This window comes from Ooceraea biroi, chromosome 10, assembly GCF_003672135.1.
Source record: "Ooceraea biroi isolate clonal line C1 chromosome 10, Obir_v5.4, whole genome shotgun sequence".
NCBI classification, from domain to species: domain Eukaryota; kingdom Metazoa; phylum Arthropoda; class Insecta; order Hymenoptera; family Formicidae; genus Ooceraea; species Ooceraea biroi.
In genome coordinates, this window is record NC_039515.1 from 4,089,787 (window position 1) to 4,116,312 (window position 26,526).

A 26,526-nucleotide genomic window follows, 5' to 3' on the forward strand; every position below is an offset into this window, starting at 1 on the left:
CTGTTCGTCCTCTTTCCCTTGCGCCTCGTACGTCGCCGGTCGTCGTCGTCGTCGTCGTTCCATTCACGCTCCTCCGACGCTCGAACGCCAAAATCGTTTCCAAGGCGCATGAGCGCGCTGATCCACGAAGGCGGCGGTCTAGGAAGGGAGCCCCGCGGGGAACATCGCCCCGTTTCAAGTCGTAACGTACGGCACCTTTTTTCTGCGGTGAAGGAGGTTTCGCGCTCGCTCGTGAACGGAATGGAACGCTGGCACAAGACGAGACTCCCGGTGAGACGCGGTAACTTATACGTAATCTGCAGCTGCACCGCGCGGAATAGATCGGCACTCTGGGGGAAGGTGGAATGATAAAAAGTTAAAAGTCAAAAGATGCAATTCGATGCTGTTGCGTTTATTGCGTGGATTATGGATGACTACATGTAATTCGCGCAAAAATACGTTACGTCATTTCAGCCACATAGCACGTATGCTATTTATGTGCGTTGGTAAGCGCGATACGCTACGTGCGATCGTTGTAAAATTTTCTTGTACTGTTCTCCAGGATTTGGAGCATTCGTTCGCCAAGTGAACGATTCTATTTTTGAGAGAGAAAGAGATAGAGATAGAGAGGACGGTCGGTGCGCTGAGATAGCTCGTCGCCAAATAGCAAAGTCGCGTCGTATCCCGCGACAGTGTAAGAAACTTGTCAGTGAAGTCAGCTCGTTTTCAGCCGAATATCCGGCCGAGCAAAATCAGGGAACGAAGGAATTGAATTCGGAGGGAACGGGGAGTGTGACGTGACGTCTCCGTAAGCAGGCAATCCTGAAAAAGGACCATCCCTCGCCAGCACGGACATAACAGCGCCGCGCTCTCCAGCTGAAATGGCACCCCCTCATATTTCGTGCTGGCGGATCGACGATAGGAAACCCCGGACGCATACCAAACGTCGCACGAGATGTAATAAGCAGACCGGAAAAATTCACATTGGACAAAGACCGCCGTCAGCAAAGCCTTCGTTGAGAAGAGACTCATGCATGCGATGACTTACGGATTTTCTTCAGGTTTCGGCGCGACTGGAGGCGGAATCTAAATCGCTGATAAGCAAAGGACAGACTCCATTCTTCTACGATGGAGTTGGACTGTAAACGTGACAATTTTCCTAAATATTAGGGGTGTGATTTAGTTTTGAGGATTTTTTTTGCTCAAAAACGCATGTATTTAAATATGATAATGAATGAATACCTTAATCAAAATATTTTCCTTCGTTTTCTATAACTTTTTCCCATCTTTCTGGCAAGAGATGGATTCCACCACGATAAAATGACTCTTCTTTTCAGTTGATCCATTCGTCGACGAATTTTCGTACTTCTTCGAAATTAAGAAAGTGTGTATCCTCTAAAGCGTGTTGCATCGACCGGAACAAATAATAATCGCATGGAGAATACGCGGGGTGCGGTAAGACTTGCCATTCAAGCTCTAATAGTGTTTCTTTCACTGATAACGCAACGTGAGGTCGAGCGTTGTCACGAAGAAGAATCACTTTCCGTCGTTTACTCGCAATTGGTGGTCGTTTTTGGTCCAATGCTTGCTTCAACTTGTACAATTGGTGTCGATAACGATCAGTCGTGACAGTCTCATGCGGATTTAACAGCTCATAGTACACTATCCCACCAAATACAGAGCATTACTTTTCAACCGTGAATATTGCGTCTCGGAGTGAAATGTTGATGGTTCGCCTGGATCCACCCATGATTTTCTGCGTTTCGGATTATCAAAACAGATCCACTTTTCATCCCCAGTAACAATCCGAGACAAAAGACTCTTCTTTTTTTGCCTGGCGATCAACGAAATGCAAATGTTCAAATGGCACTTTCCGATAATTGATGTCGAACCCATTTCCCTTCTTTCTGAATTTTTCCCATTTCATGTAAATGTTTGGTAACTGTTGTACGATCAACATTTAATGCTCTGGCAAGTTCTGAAGTGGATTGTGTTGGATTTTCGTGCAATAATGCTTGCAAATCTGCATTTTCAAGCTTTCTTGGTTGTCCCGAGCGTTCTTTGTCCTTCACATCAGTATCACCACTTTTAAAGCGTCCAAACCAGTATTCACACGTCTTAATTGATGGGGCAGAATCACCACAAGTTTCCATAAGAATTCTATAACCGTCAGCCGCAGTTTTCTTTTGATTAAAAAACAAAAGCAACGCATGTGGAAAATGCTAAAGAGCTTTCGGAAGTTGCATTTTTACGATGATATAAACAATAAACACGACTGTTATTGCATCTATTGCTATAATGCTACTAAATGTCATGGATAATGTCAACACTGTAAGAAACAACAGTTATCGGAAACAGCTATTGGAACAAACTGACACTACAGCCATCTGTTGCAAAACCCTCAAAACTAAATCACACTCCTAATAAATGAAGAGCGTAAAGTATGTTAACCATGACTTGTGCTTATTTAACTATCCCAATTATTCGATCAACCAACGTTGATGTTCGCGAGTGGTTCATTGAAACGTCAGATTCGTTGTAAGGAAAAATAGCAGCAGGAGAGACGTTACGAGTTGCCGATATCCACGTGGCCTACTTTGCGCGAGTAAAAATTTTCGTCGTAAAATACAGCGTTTACGTACGCGAGCGTGCATCGCATATAAATTGCGCATAACTCTCCGTATCAGTAGTTTCCGGAAGGGAGATTTTTCCCGGGCGCGGCGAATGTCGTGAAAATGGAAAATTAATGCGCGCCTTCCGTGCGAAACTTCCGGCTGCAGGAAACTATTTGTCATGCGATAGTCCACGAAGACAGATCGGAACGAGCCCGAGGAGGCGAGAGACTGTCTTCGCGTTCTTCGCGATCGTAAGCAAGGTGCAACGCTGTGTGCTCTTTCTTTTTTTCCCGCGAACGATTAAGCGTTACGCAAGCCCGTAAGAACGCGCGGCACTCGCATGCACGTGACTTGCTTCGGAGAACGGTCACTCGACGTACGGAGACAAATCGGAAGGCCACGTCGCCCCTCGAATTTATTCCGAGGGTTCCCCGAGATTGACGTTTCGCCAAAGAAGGACAGCACGGCGTGTGATCGATGATCGAGAAGCACAGTTAACTTGTTACTCGCCCTTCTTATCGCGACCAAGATTTGTCTTTATTTTCTGAAGGAATTTTCAGCAAAGGATGTTCTTTTTGACTGTCACAGAATTTTTTAACATATTTTTAAGGTCCATTCATGATCGAGATACTACTCTACATGGGAACTAAAGGAATTAATTGACTGATTATATAATAATTAAGGTTTATCCGATATAGTTGATGTGTGTTGAAGGATTTACGACCTCAACATAATTCGAACATAATTGTATTGGTTTCTTGCGAATCTTGGTCTCGAGCGAATCTCTCTCGACAGTTAGAAGCAGAATGTGCTTGTTTCTTTTTTGCGATCTTGGCAATTCGTTACTTCGCGTATGGGCGAGATTATTACAGCGCCCACGTCGAGATCGCAATTGTCCTTCATTAAGACTGAACTCTGAGAACACGCCTCGCTGAAGTGAAAATTATTTCGCGACGTCGCTCGCTAATTTATTTCCATCTCCCTTCATTTCGCCGGGAATTATACATAGTTACATCTAGACGCGCGCATCTTCAGCGCAATCAGCCGGCGACCGGGAGTAATTTAACGTTCGAAGCGAACGTTAAAACGAAACGGAGTAATTCTCTGCGAAGCAATTGAACTGTGGAAACGCTCTCGTTAATTGCGCCGACATGCTATAATAATTATGTTAACGTAATTACCTCGTCGTTGCGAAGAGACATAGATAACTTTCTCGACGAGACAGACATCCTTTCATTATGCTCATTGCCGATTATGCCTCTTTTCTTTTGAATCTTACGTGCCAAACCTCTGCGACCCGAAATCTCCCATTCGATGATGGTCGCGCGACCCAGTTTTTCACGCGGTCAATTAAATCTCTTTGTCCGAACACGTAGATGGAAATCGAGCCGAGTGGGTGGGACCGCGCGTTAAACGCTCGTTATGGCGTGCATCGTGACGATAATGTCTCCTGCCCGGGAACGTTAAGAGAAAGGGGAGAATAAACCGCAAAATAATTGGCGGCGCGCAGCTGACACGCCGATTATCGTCGCTCGGCGATCGTCGCGATCGTCCTCGGAAAATATACGACGCGGGTTCCATGTATATTAATATCTGGGGCGTGTATCAATTTTGGGGAATCGTGTCTCTTCCCCGGGCGACTGTCGTCTCGCGAGCTTTTGCGCGTACACTCTTAATTACGACCCTCAACTTCGTGCCGCTGCACCGTCGCGAAAATTATTTGCCCGTAATTACGGCGACGTTACATCGCACTACGTGTAGGGATTCCTCTCTTTCTTTCTCTCTTCCTCTCTTTGTCTGTCGTTTTATGGTAATGGAACGAAAGGGGGACACAAAAGTTTCCTGGACGTTCTTTACTTTCCTTCTCGCTCTCTTATTGCGCGATAGTAGAGTGTCATTAGGGATTATCTACCGTTTCTTTCTTTGGCGCGCGTCATTACGTGGTTGCACGTAGCCGGTATTAATCACGCGATATTAATCACGCGAGATCTCGCCGTCGAGAAAATGTAAGTTGCACGTGTTTCTGCAGCGTAATGATTACGAAATAGATGCAATTCCGTTCATCAAACTTTTCGGGAACGTGCGAGCGCATAAATATACGTGCGAACGCGAACGTATTCGGTACGGTAATGCTCGGTCCATTCTGAGCCGTGTTTTTCGATGACTCGTAATTACGGTGATCCACGCCAATTGCGTGCTCCGTGATACTTCGTGAACATAAATTATGCGCGATTTCAAATGTGTCCCCATAAGTCCCCATAAGTGCCAGGAGGAATAAGATTGCGTATAACGTAGGTCTCCCGTTAAGGAAAGTACCTTTTCTCCGCATAATCGCTCCGATCGAAGTGTCAGCGTTCGCGTTTATGTGCATAGATTTCCCATTAAAACGCAAATACACGTCCAAAGTTGACAATAACAACAGCAGTTATTTTGAGATACAGTTAATCTTGGTATTACGGATATTTGTCGGATTTGCAACTTTTGTTGCTTTCATTTAAATCCCTTTTGTAATATCGTACGAGCGATTACACGAATTTCTGATATTTTGTGTCATGCGTCAAGAAATATCAAACATCAAATAAGTTATATAAAATAGTTATACAAAATTAAATAAGTTATATAATAACTTATTAATAATAAGTTTATTAACTTTGAAAAATCTGTCAGAAGCAATTAAATAACTTGATGCACACTAAGCTGTTTACACGAATCTCATTGCCAAATTTGCAATTCACATGCGAGTTTTAAAATACTAGTACAACACGGGCGCGTGCTATGCGCGCACTATTTTATTTTTCAATATTAACAATGCCTAGAGTTCTCGATGATTTAAAATTCGTTAAATTAATAAATGAAAAAGTTCTAGCCCTTAGACATTTTTTCTTTTTCTGAGCAGTTCTGAGTTGTGATATCATTATTTTTTATATTGCCTAGAGTTCTCTGCTATTGAAAATACCGTAAACTCAGAAATGAAAAAGTTCTAGCCCTTAGAAATTTTTTTCTTTTTCCAAGGAGTTCTGTGCTATTATTATTATACTAATATTATTATTCGAAAACATTATTAATATTGAAAAATAAAATAGCGCGCGTAGCGCGTGCCTGTGTAATAATAATATTCATTTATTATTTATTATATAATAAATAACACAAAAAAACTATTCTAAAAAAGGCGTTAAAGATGTTATTTATTTCATCGTGTTTCATCAATACAAATTTGACAGAATTGACAGCTGCCGTTTTCACGTTCCTAAGAAATAATAAATAAAATTGTCAATATAACCGCACTGACAGCCACTATGACATTCTGACATTCGCAACACGAAGTTCAAGTCACACGAAGTTCGAGCCAAGCGAGAGAACCAATCAGCGTCGCGGAAAAGAGGCCTCAATATTCGATAAAAAAGAACTTCACGAAGTTAACACGCCTTTTTTAGAATAGGAGGATAAAATAAAATTTTATTATTTTTAAATAAGTGTAAAATTCTTTTCTCGATTGTTTTTCAAGGATTTCATCACGTGCTCCTAATCTTGTTACACTTTTGCATCGCGTTTTGTAAAATGTCTCTCTGTAAAATTTCTTTTGGACAGTTTTATAATTATATAATTTTATAATAATCAAATTAACACAATGATAAAATGATCTCACTGTTTTAAACATTCGCATGTCTTGAAGGAACAGATTAATGATCAAACTAGACGGTAACGAAATTTAATGACAAAATTGAGTCACCGTGTTCGCAGAGATTTTCAGTCGCGTAGTGGAATGTGAATAAGCACTCAGAAATATAAATATTGCATTCTTGTTCGCTAAAGATATGTCGTTAAATGCTTGATGGATTAAAAATCGGATGTCGTTTCATTCACGCAACTACCGACCATTGGTAATCCGAGCCGTGCTGAGGCAATCAGCAACGAAGCAAATAATACATTGTAACATTATACTCTGAAGATTTAGAAATATACGAATTTATGAACAATCATTGCGGAATTCTTGCTACATTAAATTTATTGTTACCTTTTGATATCAATTTGCATATTTTTTCGTATGGATGACTACCAGAGTAACAATGTAAATTGTTAATCGATATATTAATAGCATAATATTCGCATGAATAAAAGTTATTTATTAAACGTTAATTTCTGTGTACAAAATGCGTGTGGAAAACAAGATTGTGTACAATGTAATTATTATATTAAATTCAAGGCAGATCGTCATGAATATGCATTGGCAGTGCGTATAATTATTCAATAACGTTATGCTAAAAAATGTAATAAAAATTCATATTTTAATACTTTCGCAGCAACGTGACAAAACTACTACTGTTACGCATAAAAGATGATAAAATATTAAATGTTGCATTTAATATAAATATAAAATATCTCGAGAAACTGAAGTTTATTTTATTTCAGCAACAAAAATTCGATTGTTCAACGTATTATGTATTTGAAACGATAAATAAATTATAGAACATTGTTTATGAAATTAGAGAAAGATGGCGCCACATGTACAACTTTCAGTTAGCGTATTGCCACCTCCTTTTCGTATCTCCAGCAAGTCCTCAGTAACGAGACGCAATTCTACCTCGTGTTTTTTTTTCTATATAAATATCAGATAAATATTTCATTATTTTATTTCTGTTATCATGCACACGGCAATCACGGTGTTCAACGATTAACTTTAATTAAATAAATATACATGGCATAATATAATTGGCAAGAAAATTGATATTGAAATCCACAGCAAGCACTTAATTTAATTGATCAATCTCAACAGGGAGAAAGAACAATACATCAATTTTGCGATACATCATTCGAGCGCGTTATTTGAGAATCACTGGCATTGTCCCTTATAATATTATCTCTCAGCAATTATTGATCGCGAAAGTGTCGGCGATTTAATGGCAGTCCATCATCTTTTAATCCAGTTCGTGCGTAATTTTGTTTATCACTTAATGCGCGCGGCGAATCGGGGCGGAAGGAAAGAGAACACAATAGATCACGGCGGATATGATTGGCGTGAATCGATCCGCCGTCCCTGATAGTGAACGCCGCGAAACCGGAACAGATTCGTATCTGATCTTCTCGTTTGAGTTGTGTAATGAATTTTTTGAGCGACAGCTGTATCGCCAGTCAGATAGGGTCACTCACGTCTCGCAGTCGGGGATAGTAAATTTGCGTTACGTTACAAGCAGAAGTCAACCTACCGGAAAGCTGTTTACACGGTAGTTTCATTCATGTAAATGTTTGCCCACGAGAATACGCGTTTTACGAAAGATTATATCTAGTCGGTAATTGTTGCGTTGTAATCACCCCAGAAACTCATGAAATATAGTCTCCTAGGGCTGCGCTTTTGAATAACTTTCTGAACTGTCTTTAATATTATATTTTATTCCTCGTAGTTGCAAATAACTGTGAATATAAAAAGTACAACTATATGTGAAACGTTTGAAACGTAATTATTCCACGTAATTATAATATATCTGAATTTTCCAAGCGCTATTTTTCGAAATAATTTTGTACATTTTATGGAAAAGGATATCACTTCATTTCATGAGAAATATATTACATTATTTTTTTCCCATCGATTGTTATTTTTACAGAGTGACTGAACTTTTTCGATTAGTAATAAAGAAGGATATAAATGATTTGTCCTGATGCAAGAGTTAAATTAAAAATCTAAGTTCAACGAAAAGACTCTCTGGAACTGTAGCAAACGAAGAATCTCGTTTCGCAGAAAAAGTTCGTAACGTACAATAAATTATTATCTCTAGCGATTGTATTTTATCGTTAAAACTTCCGCTTTTTTTGGTCCAGCATTTAATGTTATTTTTAATTGTAGTTTGCTGCCATGGAAACGCATGACCTCAAGTGTTATCTCAGTCGTGAAGAAATTGTTTAAAAAAATGCGACGCTTAATAATCAACTTGTTAGCTCGTCTCAACGTCAAACTATTCTCTCGCCTGCACTTGGCTTATCCTCTCTATATTAATCCCGTCGATTAACACCGCGCTCGCGATTTTCGCACGATTCTTTAACTTTCGCAAATTCTTTAATAACAAAATTTAACCTGTATATGTTCTTACCAAAGAAAATTTATATGCAGAAAATTTTTCTTCTACGTGAATGTTTACAATATTAATGTTAAAATATCAAAGAACTTGGTTCTCGCATGCAGCTAGATAGATAATAATACACCGTGCAGCGTGAAACAAAACATTAGAAAAAGATGGAAAAAGGAAGAGAGAGAGGACACACGTGCAATATTGCTCATGAAAAGGCAGTTTCACGCGCGATCTTCCGAGCGGCCTGCGGGCCGTAATGCAATAAAATTCTCTTCCTAATTACGCAACCAATTTCACGGGACGACGAAGCGACTTATGGTGTGGCGTCGGGGCGTCGCGAAAAAAATCGATGGGCCGTCGCGCAACGACGTTAACTCCACGTAGACGTACACTCGGCGGCCGGCGGATCTAATTAAGCGCTCGATGGAGCGAGATCGCGGCCAGCAATTAGCATTGCCGAGCGATGACTCATTAATTAATTATGCATACCTTCTTCCCGTGCCCTTTCCGATTCGCACGGCGTTTCTGTTCGCACCCTTCCCTCCTCCATCGTCTCGCATACCGCCACCCCCTCGAGCCAGGCGGCCCGATGGGATCCTCTGGAAGGCAACTCGACTCGCCTTGTAATTGGAAATCAATACTCGCATCGAGCTGTCGAAATGACCGAATCTTCGCGACGAAGTATCTTGGATAGCCCCGGTCTCCAGGAAGTTCATCTGGCCATCTTCGGAGAGGCTCAACCGGATCTTATCCCGATATCGAGTGCTCGTTATCTCTTTTTGTCGGCGAACTACCAGCTTCTCTCTTCCGCCCCGCGTAACACACACGATTGGCGAGAAAAAATTGTTCTCCACAGATGAAATTATTCTATCGATCTACCTGGGCCGGCCTTGCGGAAGCGGGCAGGGTGAGAAAAAAGAGTGGTCCCGAGTCGACTGGGCGTGTAAACGGAGAGTGATAAACGAGGACCGGGAAACGGTACGTACGTGGGTGGTTCCTCGGAAATTGTTTTCCCAGCAGATCGTTGCTTGACGGACCAACCGACGTTCCTGAGTTTTTACCGCGAGGTGTTTCTGGTTGTTTACATGCAACGTAATTAAATTTTCACTTCGTATATTTCGTATATTTGTATTGATAAGTGCGATTACTACAGACGTTTGAATAATTGAAATCATTTTTATTGTAACAAAGAATTAAGAGTTACTTTGCATATACATAACATTTTAAATTACATTTTGCAATATACTTCTTGTAGCTAGAAAATATTTCATATTTTCATTTTATTATAAACCATGCATATACACTATAAAAAATTTGTTTTTTAACATTTACAGAAATTATAATTTAGGTGAGAAATTTCGCAAATTCCTCTAATTATAACTTTACGATAATTAAAAAAGATACTATGTAGATACTATATAGATTCGATTATTTATAAAGTATTTATATCGGTGTGACGTTGATCACGCACACACCGAAGTGTGGGACATTTACGGGCCATCCACTTGCGAGAGATCCCTTTTAAAATGAGGCTTCGGGAAAGCTTTAGAGAAAATCTATTTTCCGATATGAGACGCGGTATTGTCAGCCGTTACTCCATCGATTGCTGACAGCCACGCTCCTTCCACGATGTGATGTAATAGGTCGGAAAGCATGACGCGAAGAAAATTATCGTCGAGACTCCCGTTGCCGTTGTTAGCGCGGAGAAAATGGGCTGACGTTCTACTGCTGCCAACGCGGCTCGTCTGAAATAAGTATGCAGATGTATGTAAATCTCCTCGCTCGACTCCCCCTCGTTAATGTAACATGTCACGTATGTGTCACACCGGGAAATCCGACGAGACGTTTCCGCTTAGTCGTGCATCCAGTGCACCAGCTAGATGAAAATTATGTACAAAAAAGTGCTCACATGACTCTCCACACCCGAGTAATTAATATAATAATTAACGCGTTAGTAGTCCACGTTGAAAACTCGCGCGACCGGTAAAGGGCACTTTTGTCACTATAAAGCGGAACCACACTTAGAAAAATTCCTCTCGAGACACTGATCGCGTGCTTTTCGATTTGTATTCGTGACTCACGTGCCGCTCGCTGTTCCCTCGTCGGATATATAAATATATATACTGTCGGAAAAACATGAGAGAGAGGTGAAAAGTTTGTTCTCGACGAACCCTCCTGGCTGAGAAGTACGTGACATTGCGTCACCATAGAAATTCCCATAACTCGAAGAGGGTTTTCAAGGACAACACTCCCGTGAAGCCTCTTTGGCCAAGACTTCGGGGTTGGCAGTTCGCGTGCGTAATCGCTGCTCTTTCGTTATATCTCGTCGCTCTTTCCGTCTTGATCTCCATAGGGTTTTCTGCGCGCGCGCGTGCAGCTGACTGCCTCGTAAATCGACCGTAAAAATGCCTCGAGGATAACCGTATCTTCGAGGCATTCAAAGACGCTAGCGGAGGTATAAAACAAAACGTGGGAAGCTCGTATCGTTCCAGGCAAATGAAGTCGAGTTGGCGATCGCTCGTCCCTCTTACGCGGGGCAACATCAGGGCGCAAAAGCCCTTTTAATGGCGTTCGGAATGAGATGTTTGGCGGTTTGCGTTCGCGTCAGGAACAGATCCCAGAGATCCGCCGCAACGCAGCTAATTGGGCGACAAATTAATACGACGTTTCATTTAAGGAGCGTCTCGTTCCCGCGGAATTTTAATTGGGAAGCTTAGTGCTATCGAGATATCGAATATCGAAATTGAGTCAAGTCACGGAAAACGATATGCCTCTGACGTTCTCGTTAAGGAAAAGCTGATTCCGAACTTCGCGCCGATTTTCACTCCCACCAAGAAGGGGAGGCATGTAATTACGGTACACGTACTAAATATTGGATGGTATGTAATTTTGATGCGCATATTATTTTACGGAGCAGCTCATTTCATATTCGACAAAGTGATAAAATTCTTTGGCGATGAAGGAAATTGAACTTCTTTATCAAAATTTACTTATAATTTTCGTAGTTTTGTTATACTTAACTCGTTTCACGATCGTTGCAGCGATCGCGTGGCATTGTTCAATCTAAAGTTGCTACCAAACAGCAAAAGGATACTGTTGCAAGGGGTAGAAATAATCGCATTCTGATACGATCTTACCTTGACGCAGCTTTAATTTGCGTGCAGTTTGCTCGAAATGCCTCGTAACTGCAGTTGCAGGCCGTACCGTAACGGTGATTTTTTATTTGCTTACCTTTTATTCAAATTTGTTGCTTATGAATCCTTTATGAAGCACGCGCATTTCCTACGCCGGCATGTTTTCGCGCACGGTACGATCCACAGAGTGTAACAAAGTAAAGTAATAAGTAAAGCAGAGCAAAGCAAGCGAGCGAAGTTTGCCTTGCCGGAAGCACACTTTCAGAATTTTATCTCCGAGGAAATCGTAGAACGTGCTTTCGAACTTGCTTCGCGAATTGTACATTGTTTTGGAGGATCGTTTATTTGACGGCCAATAGAACTTCTCTTGGATCATGTTAGACGAGCTAATCCGACCAGCCATTCGTGTTTCGCATCGCGATTATTCAACGATTCACGAACAATGGCTCTCAATGCTCGTTGTAAAAGTTGCGTTATTTTATTTGTCTATTTTTCCGAAATATAATATTTTTCTCATCGTTAAATCTGCTCGGTACACACGCACGTGTAACGGGAACCATAAAAAAGAATATAGAGCGCCGTTTAATGTATTCAAGAAAATGTCATATCCGGCAGAATGCGTGTGCTTCGTAAAAAAGAAGAAAAAAATGTTGCCCCATCATGCGCGCCCTTTTGATGCCGTAAAACTTTTATGAGGAATATTCGTTTGCATGTTATGAAAGATATTTATTGGGCGGTGGTAGTGATAGTTATTATTACGCTGAGGTGCGAAAAATCGACATAGGTATTTTTCATAAGACTTTAGTTATTATTATATTATTTAGTTAAAACGCACACCAAGTTACTCGATGAATTTACACAACATCATGCGCAGTGAGGTGTCGGTGCATGTTTTGGAAACACAATTTCAACGCGAATCGAATAGCTCTTACGAGATTCGCGGTACAATGTGCGCCGCGGATCTCACGGCGGAATCGTTTCACATATTTGAATCGCGATTGAATATTCTCGTTGGAGGCGACGGTATCCCATCAGCGGATCGCCGATTTCACAGTTTAAATTTCTTCCTAGAACAGTCTTAAAAAAATTTACGTTTACGCAAACGTTGAATTATCGTTAAACATTCTCTCTGTACAAGAAAACACTTAGACGCTCGAACATGTCGTACGTGTTGCTACTTACAGTTAAATTACATGTTTCTTCGGAACTGGATACAATGCTCTCTCTTACAAGGAAAGGTTTTTAGGTGTTACACTCGGATTTCAAAAATTTTTTGCATGCAGGTAGGGAGGTCCCTAAATAGAAGAAAAATTATAAAAGTAGCGGTCCAAATGCATATTTGCGCGCTATGTGCGCAATTTTCGATGTTAGGTTAATTACTCAAAAATGCTATTTCCAATCGAATTCTTTACATTTTTTATTTCACCTAATGCACAACGCTTTAAAAAGAAATCAAAACCAAAATTAAAACTGAAAGAATTAAAAACCTCCCTTGACCAGATCTTTTATGTCCTCGTTATGGATTCTGATCAAATCTATTTAAAGTCGCATACAATAAATCACGCAGAAAGAGCAAACTACGATTTGCGCAATGTACAATTATTCCAAATTGTGTGCATTGGCAGTTGCAGTAAAAAATTAAAAAAGTTACGATGCAAATACCAGTTTTGAGCAATGGGCCTTTTATACGCACTGTGCTCGCGCGGCACGAGATTACATTAGACGCTCGTATTTTCTAAACACACACACGCGCGCACACACACACAAGTACACACACGCACACAGAAGCACATACGCGCACGCGCGCGCGCGCACACACACACACACACACACAATTATTTAAAGCAATATAAATGTGCATTAGGTGAAATAAAAAATGTAAAGAATTCGATTAGAAATAGCATTTTTGAGTAATTAACCTAACATCGAAAATTGCGCACGTAGCGCGCAAATATGCATTTGGGCCGCTACTTTTATTTTTTTCTTCTATTTGGGGACCTCCCTACCTGCATGCAAAAAATTTTTGAAATCCGAGTGTAACACTTAAAAACCTTCCCTTGTTAGACATAATGTACACGTGTGTATGATACATCTTAGAGTAATACATATACAAATTTTATAGATACATTGATACGCACAATGGCACTCGGGAATAATGCAAGTGAGACTGGATGGAAATTAATGAAAACACCACAGATCGTAATACAAACTTTCAGCACATACGTTTACAATTCATATATATATTTTTTTATTTAACAATTTCTAGTTAAATGTAATATTTATATTTATACATAATTTCTTTACTCGCACACACCCGCGCGCATATACACACATTAATATTCACGCATGAATTAATTGCACATTGTCTTTGAACAACAAAGTATTCGAGGGATTATTCAAACGATTTAAAATCTAATAAAATGTACAAACAGAAAACTTGTGTAAAAGCAATAATATCGCACAACGAGTTAACACAATTAATAACATTCTCGATATTAAATACTAGATTATCTTGCGCGATTGACATCAGCGTGATTTATATTCGCGTGAAGATGAGAACCACTATTACTGATTGACGTTTTAATAACTGCGTGTGTCCATGCTTGATTAAACGAAACGCATCCCGTTTCCTGATTCTACTATGCGTTTGATCGGCTGAAATCGCGTATGATTGAATGTTAAGCCCATGTTTGCTCAGCCTTGGCAATCGCGTTGTTTGACAAGTGCATTTCTGGCGAGTCACGCCGCCTACGAATGCGATCTTCTACGAAGACGAGGACGTTTGAAGGAATTTCGAGAATTTCTAGTGTTATCGTGAACGAGAACGGTGCAATCCGTCAAGACAAAAGGATACCAACTGAAGTTGGTATGCGAGTCGGAAGATACCGACGTCGAAACATTCAACATGTCGTATAACGCAGTATCCTTTCACAGAAGATTTATACACATAAAATTTTCAAGTAATAACTAAAAACACAATACATATCATAAGTTTTATTAATACTATATAAATTACGACAAACAGCACCGTGGGGAAGACTTTAATTTCGGAAGATATTGCATAAAATAATATCAAATATAATAATATCAAAATGCGCAACGTAAGTCAACGTAAGTCCATGAAGTAATATTTCATCGGAACATCCACTTTGTACAAACGGAGAATCTTTGCACAAATATTGACACATGTAAAATCTTCTGGTTATGTAGCAACTAAAACTACCATGAACAAATTCTAATTATATCGTCGCAAGTTCTAATCATATTATAAAGTTTAAAAATATTAAATCACAAATTATTAAATCACAAGAAATTTTGATGCCCTAGAAAAAGTTTTAGTTTTGGAAGATATTGCATGGAATATCGATGTCATAGAGATATCATAAATCACAAGAAATTTTGGCTAAGAGAAGATCTTAGAAAGACTCTAGTTTCAGCAGACATATCGCATGGCATATCAATATCAGAATACGCGATATAAGTCACTCGAATGTTCACCCCGTATATCTCGCGTCGCATATGTAAAATCCTTCAATTCACCGTTCTTGAATGGATCGGAGTGTCTTTCAATATTTATGGTATTGTCCGCGAACAATTTTATCGACTCCCACCACACGGGGTGGTTTCGCGATTTCGCAGGTATCGAATGGATTCGTCGTTTGGATGCGATGAGAGCACTTTGTCACGTGAGAGAGTGGGTTTTGTTTGCAGAACGGAGCGCAAAATCGCACGACGAGCGAGCATGGCAGCAAGCGTTTGCACGCATAAATCTGACGCCTTCATAGCGCGAAACTTTTCAGCATGCTGACGACGACGACAGTTGTCTCATTCGTAACTTGCGGTGCAACTTGCCCGCGTTTATCTTGGCATCGTGCCGCGAATTCCCGCTCGCATTATGAAACCGCGAAAACGAACGCGTATCTGGAGAACCACAATGTTGCATGCGCGTACACGCGCGGCCAAAGTGAATAATGCCTGTTGTGTCGCATCGAGCGCACCGACGAGGATGAATTTGCGCGCAACGCTTTGCTGCAACGCGATTTCATCCGCTTTTCCAGAAAAGCGAATTATTCCCGTCGTTATTGTAATGCCGACTGAAGCGTAACCGCGCCAGACATTAACCGATCGGCAGAAATTTATGCAATGGAAATTTATCATTCAGGTGATTAGAGCCTGATTTAATCTACTAGCGCTACTACTAATGATTTGATTTATTTGATGGTCCATTGTTTAATGGTCCATGTACCTGGGAGTCTAATAAGCCTGTTGTCTAATAATGTCATGTTGATTGAAGGGCGATGCCATGTACTAAATCGCTTGCCAGGAATTTAATATTCGCACCTTCGAATATGTGAATATTGACTTAATTTCTTCATTGAAGTGCGATGCCCGGTTCTCCTATGAATACGTAAATGTAAATTAGGCGTAGCCAATGTAATTACGCTAATGAGTGCATAATCCCTTTGTAACTGGGCATTGTTAATGAGCTCGAGCTGTATCATTTAATTACATTCAGTTCTTTCGAAGATGACACAATTTCGATAGATCAATCCCGCATCGCTGCTATTTTGCTCTCTCGGAATCGTAGCCAATGACATAATATGTAATCAAACTTTCCTTTTTGTAATTTCCGATTTATATCTACTTGACCGGGAAAGAATTTATATGAAGTCGCGATCTCCTCCCGGTACGCAAGAGTTGTAAACTTCGTGAGCGAGTTTTGTTCCCATGTAGATACTTTTGCTTTTTTCCTCCTGCACGCCAGTTTGCCCCAGATTTGTCTCCCTTCTGTCGTTCTTTCCGACCTTCGGGCGACTATCTGGATTTCATTAGGATCGTGTCCAGTGACGAACGTCCACCGGAAATCAATCACTCTTCCGCAAATGAAACGAACGGTCACAGAAACGGGGTTTTAGCGAAGGTCCGTTCAAGCGCGTCCCTTCAAATACAAATGATAAATGCGATCAGGAAATGTGAAGAGAAACGCAGGCAAACACGCGATTCATCAGCTAATGCATACGTCACTTTGATCTTTAAGATCAACGTGCATGCACCAAGCAGCTTACGCCCAAGCTTTCTGTGAAATCTCTCTGCTAAATCTATACACTCGATTTTACACGCGTAATTGAAACTATATGCGAAACGCACATCTCCTTTTCTCTCTTTACCCTTCCTCTCCCGAGCAACGCACATATTGCATGGTTTTTCACATGGAAAGCTTCCAGTTGACGCTTCGTTCAATTCGACGTCGGCGCTCCATGATTCACGAGGAATGACGTGCTGATCTATAATCATGAGCGACCTATAATCATGATAATTCCATTGGCGTTGGGTCCTACGTGGTGCATTGATATTCCCCGCTCAGGGCTAGTTACGGTCGCACGTACGACAGATCAAACGTTCGGCCGCGCAGAATGGACTTGCCAGCCAAACACGCGCAAAGGGTACAGGCTAATCGAGGCGCAAATGTGCCGTCCAGTAATCAGCATGCATATTCTCCGTTATCAACGTGTTTAATAATCGCGAACGATCGGGGTTCCGCTCGCACGCTACACGGCTCTCGCATTATCCTGAAACCGCGCGCAAACTGCACGGATTTGATTGCCGCTAGGCAAATCCTCTTGACAAATTAACGAAATTAATGAATCGCTTATTTAGTCGCCAATTGTATCCACTGCCGGCAACTCCATGAATCTTTGATATGTGTTTTGCTTGTGCAGGGAAACGGGGCAGAGGGTGGTACGTGGTTTATTTTATTGCGATGACCGCGCGCGCGCACTCTCTCTCTCTCTCTCTCTCTCTCATTTTCTCTCCCTCTTTCATGTACGCACACACATGATATAGATAGGTGTATATTGTTGAGCTTCGTTCAATTGGTCCAATTTGGGCTTTCGTTCGATTAATTAAAACGTCCAACGTTATTAATAGATATTGGAGCTAACATCCGCTTTGTCGAGAGAAAATGTGAAAGATAACTCGTTCATGCTGCGATTATTACGACCTGCAGTTAATTTCGTAGTTTTTCCTGCATCTAGAGATAAATGTAGATATCGTTAAAATTTAGATCTCTGTTAGATGGCACGTCATCGAGGAAATAAAGACGATAAAACATTATAATTTACAACAATTGCCGTTGTTGTAACTAACTAAAAAACCAATGAGATTGAATAACTTTAAACGTGTACATTTTGTTTATTATAATTTAAAATAATAAATAACCAATTTTTTAATTGAATTTTGTACGGTGACATATAAGCCGTACACACGCAATGTAAAAACAAAATGCAAAATAAAAACAGGAATGTTTTTATTAAACTAACGATGTTAACAGAAATACTAAAAAACTTTTACGTAACAAAATCTTTCGAACATGATTTTTATTACGTCATACACGCAAGTTTCTCGAAGTTTTATTCGGAAAAAATATATTGCTAAGCGTGAATAATATCACAGACTGAATCGCAAAACAGTCAGGATAAGAATATAAATTTTCTGAAGTCTGGTGGAAATCTGGTCTTTTTCCGCTGCCGCAACAGGTCGTTCTTACGCGGCGCAGGTCATAGCTTCTTAATCCTTTGTAACTCAGTATCCGCAACGAGCCAGTAACGAGCAGAATGAAATTTTTTATGCGTCCAATCGCGTTCTCCATTTTCTTCGTTTTCATTCTTTAGAATTCATTTAGGTAATCCCGATTCCTCGTTTTGCATGCATCAACGGCAAGATTTCGCGCTCGGCGGGTATCACGATGTCGACGTTAAGAAGATCACGCTCGTTATAAGCGGATAGAAAATCTTCCAAGTTTCGCATCGCGTTAATTTAGCGACTGCCGTCGTCCTCGCAAATGAAGCTACAAGCAGTATTGACGGCAGCGAACGGACGAAGCGCTCGCGACGTTCAGAGCTGGCAATCAGAGCACGTATTATGTGGTATTCGCGCATTTAATAATTGGTCTGGCACCGCTGTACACACCGCTCTGAATAACTGGACTGCAGAACGGTACGTAACAGCAATTATTAATTTGATTTGCAACGAACAAGAGTTCCCGCCAGCAAACTTATTTATCTACCGGTTTGTTATTGGAGCTCCTCCTGCTCCACCTCACAAACGCTGCGGACTTCAATTAACAATCCTCCTCTCCGGGATTAGATTTATATAATTGCGAACAAAAAACAAAGGAGGACAAATCAATCAATCCATTCATCCATCATTTGTAAACAGGCGCGCAGTACATTCTAGATTTGACAGCGACTCGTGCGTTGCAGAAAACATTGTAGAAAATGCGCGTCCATGTGTGTCAGTCGTACAGGACAATGAAATTTCGCCGGGAAATACGCGACAGATTCGTTCGGCTCGTGAAAAGTCCGTACTCTCGATTGCACTTTTGCGCGGGTATGCCGTCACGTGGCTGCAACGAGACCCTTGACCTGTCACCGCTTACAGAATACGCGTGTGATGCGCATACCCTAGTTAAGAGCCGGGGCTGAAGTGGATATCAATTTACGAGTTGGTGCCGTAACGTTGCCTGCCATTGAAGGCATACGCGACCTATCGATCCATCGACGCTTCGCGTAACATTCGCGCCCGTCGTGTCGCCTTAAAAGGATTCGATAATCGGCCGGAAAAGCCATTGAAATTACCGCGTTATTGTTGTCTTTGAAATTATCGTTAGGGAAATATGCATTTTCGACGATATGCGATCATGCCTTTTACTCGAAGAATCTAAAGGAGAGATCTCGCGGGCTGGACAGGGATGGAATCGTTACGATGCGGACGAAATCGATGAGGAATGGGGCTCACAATTCGGGAATTTAAAAATAGACATCCATTATCGACGCCATTACTTGGACAAATATAATTTCTTTTGCAAAAGAGTCGAGATAAATCCGCCTCGAGGTAAATTCGATTCTTCATGTAATGTTTCTCTTTAACGACACAACTGCCTTCATTAGAGAATGGAGGAAGATTGTGTGGGTGACGAGGGCAATAATTATCGGTTTCTCGGTCCCGTTTATTCTCGGAATATTTCCGCAATGTTTCCGATATTGGCTCCGAAAAGATCATGTGCGATGATGAAATTTATATTTCACGCCGGCCATCGTCCTTCCTGTCCCTCTTCCCAGTGATCCATCGAGTAATAACGAGTCTGGTCAGCAGGACATCGCCGCAGCAAAAGCGATTAAAATGCCGTTTGAAGAATATTAAGTTCCAATTTTATGATCGGCGCGTTTAATCATTCACGTCGCAAATCACCGGATGGCGCTGCCAATATGCTAAATAAATTTTTGCGTGCGCATTGGAATACGTACGAGTGCCGGATATATCGGCATGATGAAATAAACGGGCGAGATTGTAATAACAGAATTTTCAGTCAATTTGCAATCAATATTTTTTTCCCACCGTGAACATCAATGCACGTCAATTTCTCGAGTAACTAATTCAAATCAAATCACACACAAAAAAGAGACCGTACAAACATTTCCGTCTAAAACATATTTATAGCTTCGCAACGTAGACTTAAGCGGTTATTTTTACAAGGCTCCAAGTTTCCTAGGAAAAACCCGTTTGTTATTTACAGACGACGCGCTATGACGTACGAGCGGCTGCGTTCTATTTTTAAGTTATTACAGCGTTTTTAAAAGGAAGGAATGAGAGAGAAAGAGAGAGAGAAAGAAAGAGATGGTCGTTAAGATACACGCAAGAGAGGTAGTGCGTGATGAAAAGGGAAAAGCCCTCGTGCGACGTCAGAGAAAACGAATCATCACCTACATCCAACCTGCCAGTCGCTATTATGCAACCGCGTGTAGATTATATTCAAAATCAGTTAATTTGTCAACCGAATAAAAAAATCAGGTCAAGAACAGCTCAGGAGTCATTATTCTCTCCAATTTGACACCGTTGCGCGTGCTTGGTCGTGTGTTAATCTTTATTATAGCTCTTAGGGGAAATCGTTTTGCGCATGATAAAATTCTGACCGCGCCCTTATGCCATCCGCCCTCTTCCCTTCGCTATCTGCTCCCCTTCTCTGCCGTTTCCGCGCGACGGCTTTGGCGTGTTTTCGTTGCGTTGTTAAATAAACTAAGAGGGATCCCTCCGGGTAATGGGCGGGATTTACGACCCTTCGCACCCGCGTAAGTTTAAAAAAGTCAACGTGTATCAGCGTTCCACAATATTCATATGCGAGAGCACCTCACGCTGACGAACACGTTCACCAAACGCACTGGATTATGAAATTCGCTGCGGGAAATCCGTGTGTGACAAGATAACATGACGGGCGCTTTGAAACGCAATCTTAAATAAAATACGTGTTCTTTTTCATATAACGATAAATAATTTATAATATTTCATATAACATATAAATAATTTAATTTCCTATAGAATGTGCCTGTCTATTTTCAGGAAAGTCAAGAATTTGATTAGTACACATTTATACTGCGCAATGTGATATCAGTGATTCCCACAACACTTCGAAGTACTCTGAAGTAGTTCGGAGTAGTTACCACTTCTGGCTTTTTAAAGGGCATCTATACATAAAAGAGGCTAAGAGAAGTCCTATAATATATTCCGATAATCTTGGATATGTCGAATTGGAAACTTCGAACAAGGACAAAAATGAGTACTGAAAGTACACGACCAAGGCATTCGTAGTTACGTGAAACGCTTGGATTAAAGAGAAAGGGCTGAGCTTTAACAAAGAGGATGTGTGTGAGAGATATTTTCAATCTCGCATGTGTGTTTGACTATTGTCGACTCATTAATTGAAGGTTTATGCATGTGATGTCGGATATCAAGGAAGATTTGTGTTTCTCGATTCATGAAGTTTCTTTTTTCCGGAAGAAAAATGACGCGGTTCTTCTGGGGTTCGCATCTCATCTAACTCTCTTCCTAGTTTCCCGTTTAACGTGATGTATTCCATTATGTCATCCCTCTTTCAGCGCCCAGCGAAAAGTACATAAAACAATAAGCTACCGTAATGGCGCAGAATCACTGTGTAATTACACGAGGACGAAATATTTTACAAGACGTGTCCCTTTACATGGAATAAATTTCCCATACATCAGCGTTAACATCTCCATGTTAAACGGAGAATCGAACAATGCCGAGATAAAACTTTCAATATCGAGAAACTCACGACGAAGAACCAGACGTGAGGCGTTTGTCATATTCGAAAATGTAGCACTTGCTATAATATACGGCGAGTACGTGTGTGATTTTATCGAGCATTTTCGAATAATGCCGAGTAAAAACTGTCGGTGATATTTCAAACGAGTCAGTGACAACGTCAGAATGTCAAGTATATACTTATCAAGTGATATACTTTTATAACAAATTAAATGATCACCTTCGAACACACAAGATTTACTATTAATAGCCAAGATTTATTATTAACGCATCGACGTGGTATGCTCTTCGTAAAACGAACGCATTGTCTCGTTTCAACCGTCGCTTTCGTTCGTGTCGAAACGGATAACACCAAGAATTCAACGTGCACGTGGCATTCTTTCGTCATCCGAACCTTTAAACCTGCGTCAACACGGTCGACTGGGCGCCGTTCTTGAGTAGATCCTTGTCCCTTTGTGTCGGGTCGCTGCTGATCGTGATGTTCGACCTAGATGTCATAGTTACCGTGGTGGTGGAGGTCTTGCTGATGAGCGGCCCTCGCTCTGCGTCCTCGTCGAACCTGGAATGTCCGGACATGATCATCCGATTGGACTGCATCCGATCGGTGTTGGTCTTGTTCCTCCGCGGGAATATGCTGTTCTCAATGTGCAGCGCGGCGTTCACGTCCTTGCCAGCCGCGCAGGTGCACGCCTTCAGGAAGCTCTTCTTGAAGTTGTCGCTCAGGAAGGCGTAGAGGATCGGATTCATCGCGCTGTTACTGTAGCTGAGGAAGCCGGCCAGCAGGAAGCTGGTGATAGTGATGTTGCTCTGGCATTGCTTCGGCGGGGTGTAGATCAGCGCTACTTGGGTGACCCAGTAGGGCAGCCAGCAGAACACGTACACGGTGATCACCGTCAGCACCAGCTTGGTCACCTTTCGATGCGAGCGTTTCTTCTCCTTCGATTTGTTCTTCGGGCCTACCGTGCGCAGCTTCCTGATCACCAGGAAATAGAAGGTCAAAATGAAGACCAGGGGAACGGCGAAGCCCAGGATGAGGGTGTATAGGGTGAAGGTGGTCTGGCCGCCGCGATCATTCGGCCAGTAGATGTTGCAGCTCACGACACCCTCAGGCGATTCCATCGCGTTTGCGTATAGGAACACGGGAACCATGAAAAGAACGCTGGTGCCCCAGGCGGTGCACGAGACCACTTTGGAGATGAAGGGCGTGCGCATTTTCGGTGACGTGATCGGATGGCAGACGGCGATGTAACGATCGGCGCTCATGATGAACAGGAAAATACTGCTCGTAAACTGATTGATGCTCGTAGTGGTCATGTACGCCTTGCACATGATCTTGCCGAAGATCCAGCTGCGCAGGCTGATGGTCGTCACCAGAAACGGTATACCGATCAGGAAGCACTCGTCCGCAAAGGCCAGGTTCAGGATGTAGATGTTCGTTACTGTCTGCATCTTCGAGAAGCGCAAGACAACGTAGATGACCAAGGTGTTGCCGAGGAGGCCGACGATGCACACGAGCGAATAAAGAATCTGGTTGACCAGGGCGATGATCGGCAGGTCGGCCTCGCAATTCCGCATCGTGCTGTTGTGCGTCAGGTTGTTGTGGGCCAGGTTCTCCGCGTAATCGATCATATCCATCGTTGTGTTCATCATCATCATTCTTGATATCGAAACACGAGAGAGCGAGAATACGAGCCTTACGAGTCCTACCAGAACGAGTGCCGGAAGAGGCGAGAGGAGATCGCCTGATTGCGTGCTTTATCCCGCACGTGCGGTAACCTTCTCCACGCAAATCTTTATTCGATGATCCAATAAATCGCAACGAGCTCTATCTACGCGGGATTACAAGTATCCTCTTAGACCCTCGATGGGAAATAACGCAGACATCGACGTACCTAAAGTTTGTTTCGTTGACGTGGGTAATGTACGTGACGTTGACGGCATTCTGCCAATGATCTGCTGCGCGCACGAACTGAAGATCAGTTTGGCGCTTATTAGTTTTTCGGAGGAGTTGCTGTCATGCCCATTTCGCTGCGTCGCTCGCCGAGGGCAGAATCTGAAACACGCGTAGAAAAAAGAGTTTGTAAAACGCTTATTAAAATATACGTCATTCATCACGGAATTAATTTATTATTAATTAATTAATAGCACAGAGCAAACATAGCAAATTGTATAAAATGAATGTTTCATAGAACATATTTGTAAAATAAGAAATGTATGATTCACTTTTTGCTAGACGCCGACAGACGTTGGCTTGAGGCTGACCAACGAAACGTGATAATGGACCGCGCGAGAATTATTTAATATTCGCGATTGCTCCAAATTACATCCGCACTTGACGGCGATCCATTGACGTCGGAACCATGCGAGGAAGGAATTATTATCGCGCTTCGTATTCTCATGCCAGCACGCGGTACAATTCATCTGTAATCGGAAACAGGAGTGAACGGAAATGTACTCGGGACACTATTTCGTCGCGGGATGCAATGAAATTGCTGTGGAGGCCATACGGCGATACAACGCTGCCGGAGAAGTGATAATTTTCCGGCAATACAGTGCTCTCCCGCGGAAATAATCTTGCACATGGAAGCCGCCACGTATTCCAACAATGGCTTGGGAATTTTGCCGACAATTTGGGGAGCAGCGCAGGCGACGAGGAGCCTGCAGAGGACGAGATCGCGCGAGAGACCTTTGTGCCGAATCGTGTTGACCCGTGAAAGCCCTTGCTGCAACTTGAAAGCTCCAGCTGGTGCAACGTTTCGGGCAGACCGCAAGCTTCTCGTCACGTTGCAGTAGTGGCAGACGCGGCATCGATAAGCCGGACAAACGATCTCCAAGTCCCGAAACTTGTACCTCGACGGAAACAGAGGCATTGCGCGATGAGTTCGTGTGTGAAACGACGCGATAAAACACGAGCGTGATACACCCTGTTTCCCTGGCTGCATGGCGATCGTTTCAGCGTTATTATATATCCCCGTTGTATCGAAATACCTCTCGGAAACATTCTCGGAAACATTCTCGGTGGAATGTCGTGGGGGAAGTTATTTCACGTTTCGAAGGCATATTAACGACATCGCAGGCGCGACATTCCTTGAAACTTTTCAGCATTTCTGTAATGCGCTTGAGTCGTTAGCGGGCGAGATAGAATTCACCGCGCACCTAAATCCGATAATTGCGACGAATACCTTTCTTCAAGACGACAGATCCGTATCGTGATTCCTATTTCCTTTCCTTTCCTCTCGTCAAGGGCTTTTACGTAACGCTTAATTTCAGTTTTGTAGCGAGAGCGCAAATTATTCGTCTCGTTGAGCTCTCAACGATGATTATTAGCTCCGGTATCAAAATACGAAACAAAAATAGTTTTGAAAAATATGTTCAATATACTGAGGATTCCCGAATTTATGACGATGTTAAATTGGACGTATTCTCTATTTATAATACAAGTTCTCGACAAAATTATTTAGGAATTAAAGAGAACGACATTATAGAGATAGTCTGTAATAACTCCGTTTTAAATAATTCTCGAACAAGAGACTTTTCTACAAGCCATGCTTGTAGAATGCAGCAGTATGCAGCTTGCAAAATCACGTAAATAGGACATTTTATCTTCCAAATGGAGATGCATGCTATCCGTGGAATGGAGCACTCGGAAGAATTTACGGTTCATTCGATGCGCATATAAATCCGAATTGCTACATAGACAACTGGCATTTATATAAGTCGACAAAACTTTTTGCGTAAGTTTCTACAGATACCATCGACCGTATTGATTCAGTAAAAATCGTCAGTGCGAAGTGGAGTGTATAATATCTTTTATACTAATATGTATCTTTTAATATTATTTAAAAAGCGATATACGCGTGCACATAGTGACGCGATTGAAAATTTCATGTAGCTAATTAATTTTGTGTACTTTGTTGTATTTATCGTGCAATATGGATACGTATGTGTATGTATATGTGTACATGTAAAATATTAATTACGTAAAATAATACGTCGTTTTATTCATATGTAAATTTATTAGTAAACCGTTTGTGTAAAATGAGCGAATTTCTCGAATTTATGTAATAAAATTTCCTCCGGTGTTTGCTAACTGTATATCAAAATACGTCTCTCCCCACAGCTCTCATAAATTATTATACGCTCCGACCAAAGCCAATGCAAAGGGAATCGAACTTTTCATGTGGTCGAATCAGTCGGCGAAACGCGTTTTGCCTTTCAAATATTGCAATCTCGATGTGTCCCTTTGCGATTATCTCTGTCGAGCAACAAGTCATAACTCGAACAATACCGAAAATAGAATCGCAATGACAACAGGACACGAATTAATGTAGTCAATACATGGACTATGAATATTTCATGCATATGGCCATCCGGATCGCATTATTAAAGAACGCAGATCTCCCCGTGGAATTTCATTTATTGACTGCGCACGGGGCACGGTGAAATCCGCTCGTAACTTTTTAATTTGAATCTCGAATTTCGATTAAAGTTTCCTTAATTGCGACACTCACTCCGCTCTTCACATAATAGAAAAAAAATCCGCCATGGAAGGTGAGACGGTGACGATTGTTTCTCGAAATCACACAAACTGAAAACGTTAATTAATCTCATTAATCT

At 41.6% G+C, this 26,526-nt stretch overlaps 1 protein-coding gene across 2 annotated transcripts in view; it reads right to left on the bottom strand.

Moving 5' to 3' along the window:
- Positions 1–16,534: 16,534 nt before the first annotated feature.
- The window catches only part of LOC105278254 (somatostatin receptor type 2), a 73,423-nt gene continuing 63,431 nt past the window's right edge, over positions 16,535–26,526 (bottom strand). For both annotated transcript variants that reach the window (XM_011337219.3, XM_011337218.3), the window contains exon 2: positions 16,535–23,962. In XM_011337219.3, the coding sequence (XP_011335521.1) occupies positions 22,306–23,565 (1,260 nt within the window). In that variant the 5' untranslated portion in view covers positions 23,566–23,962 and the 3' untranslated portion in view covers positions 16,535–22,305. The remainder of the gene's footprint in view (positions 23,963–26,526) is intronic.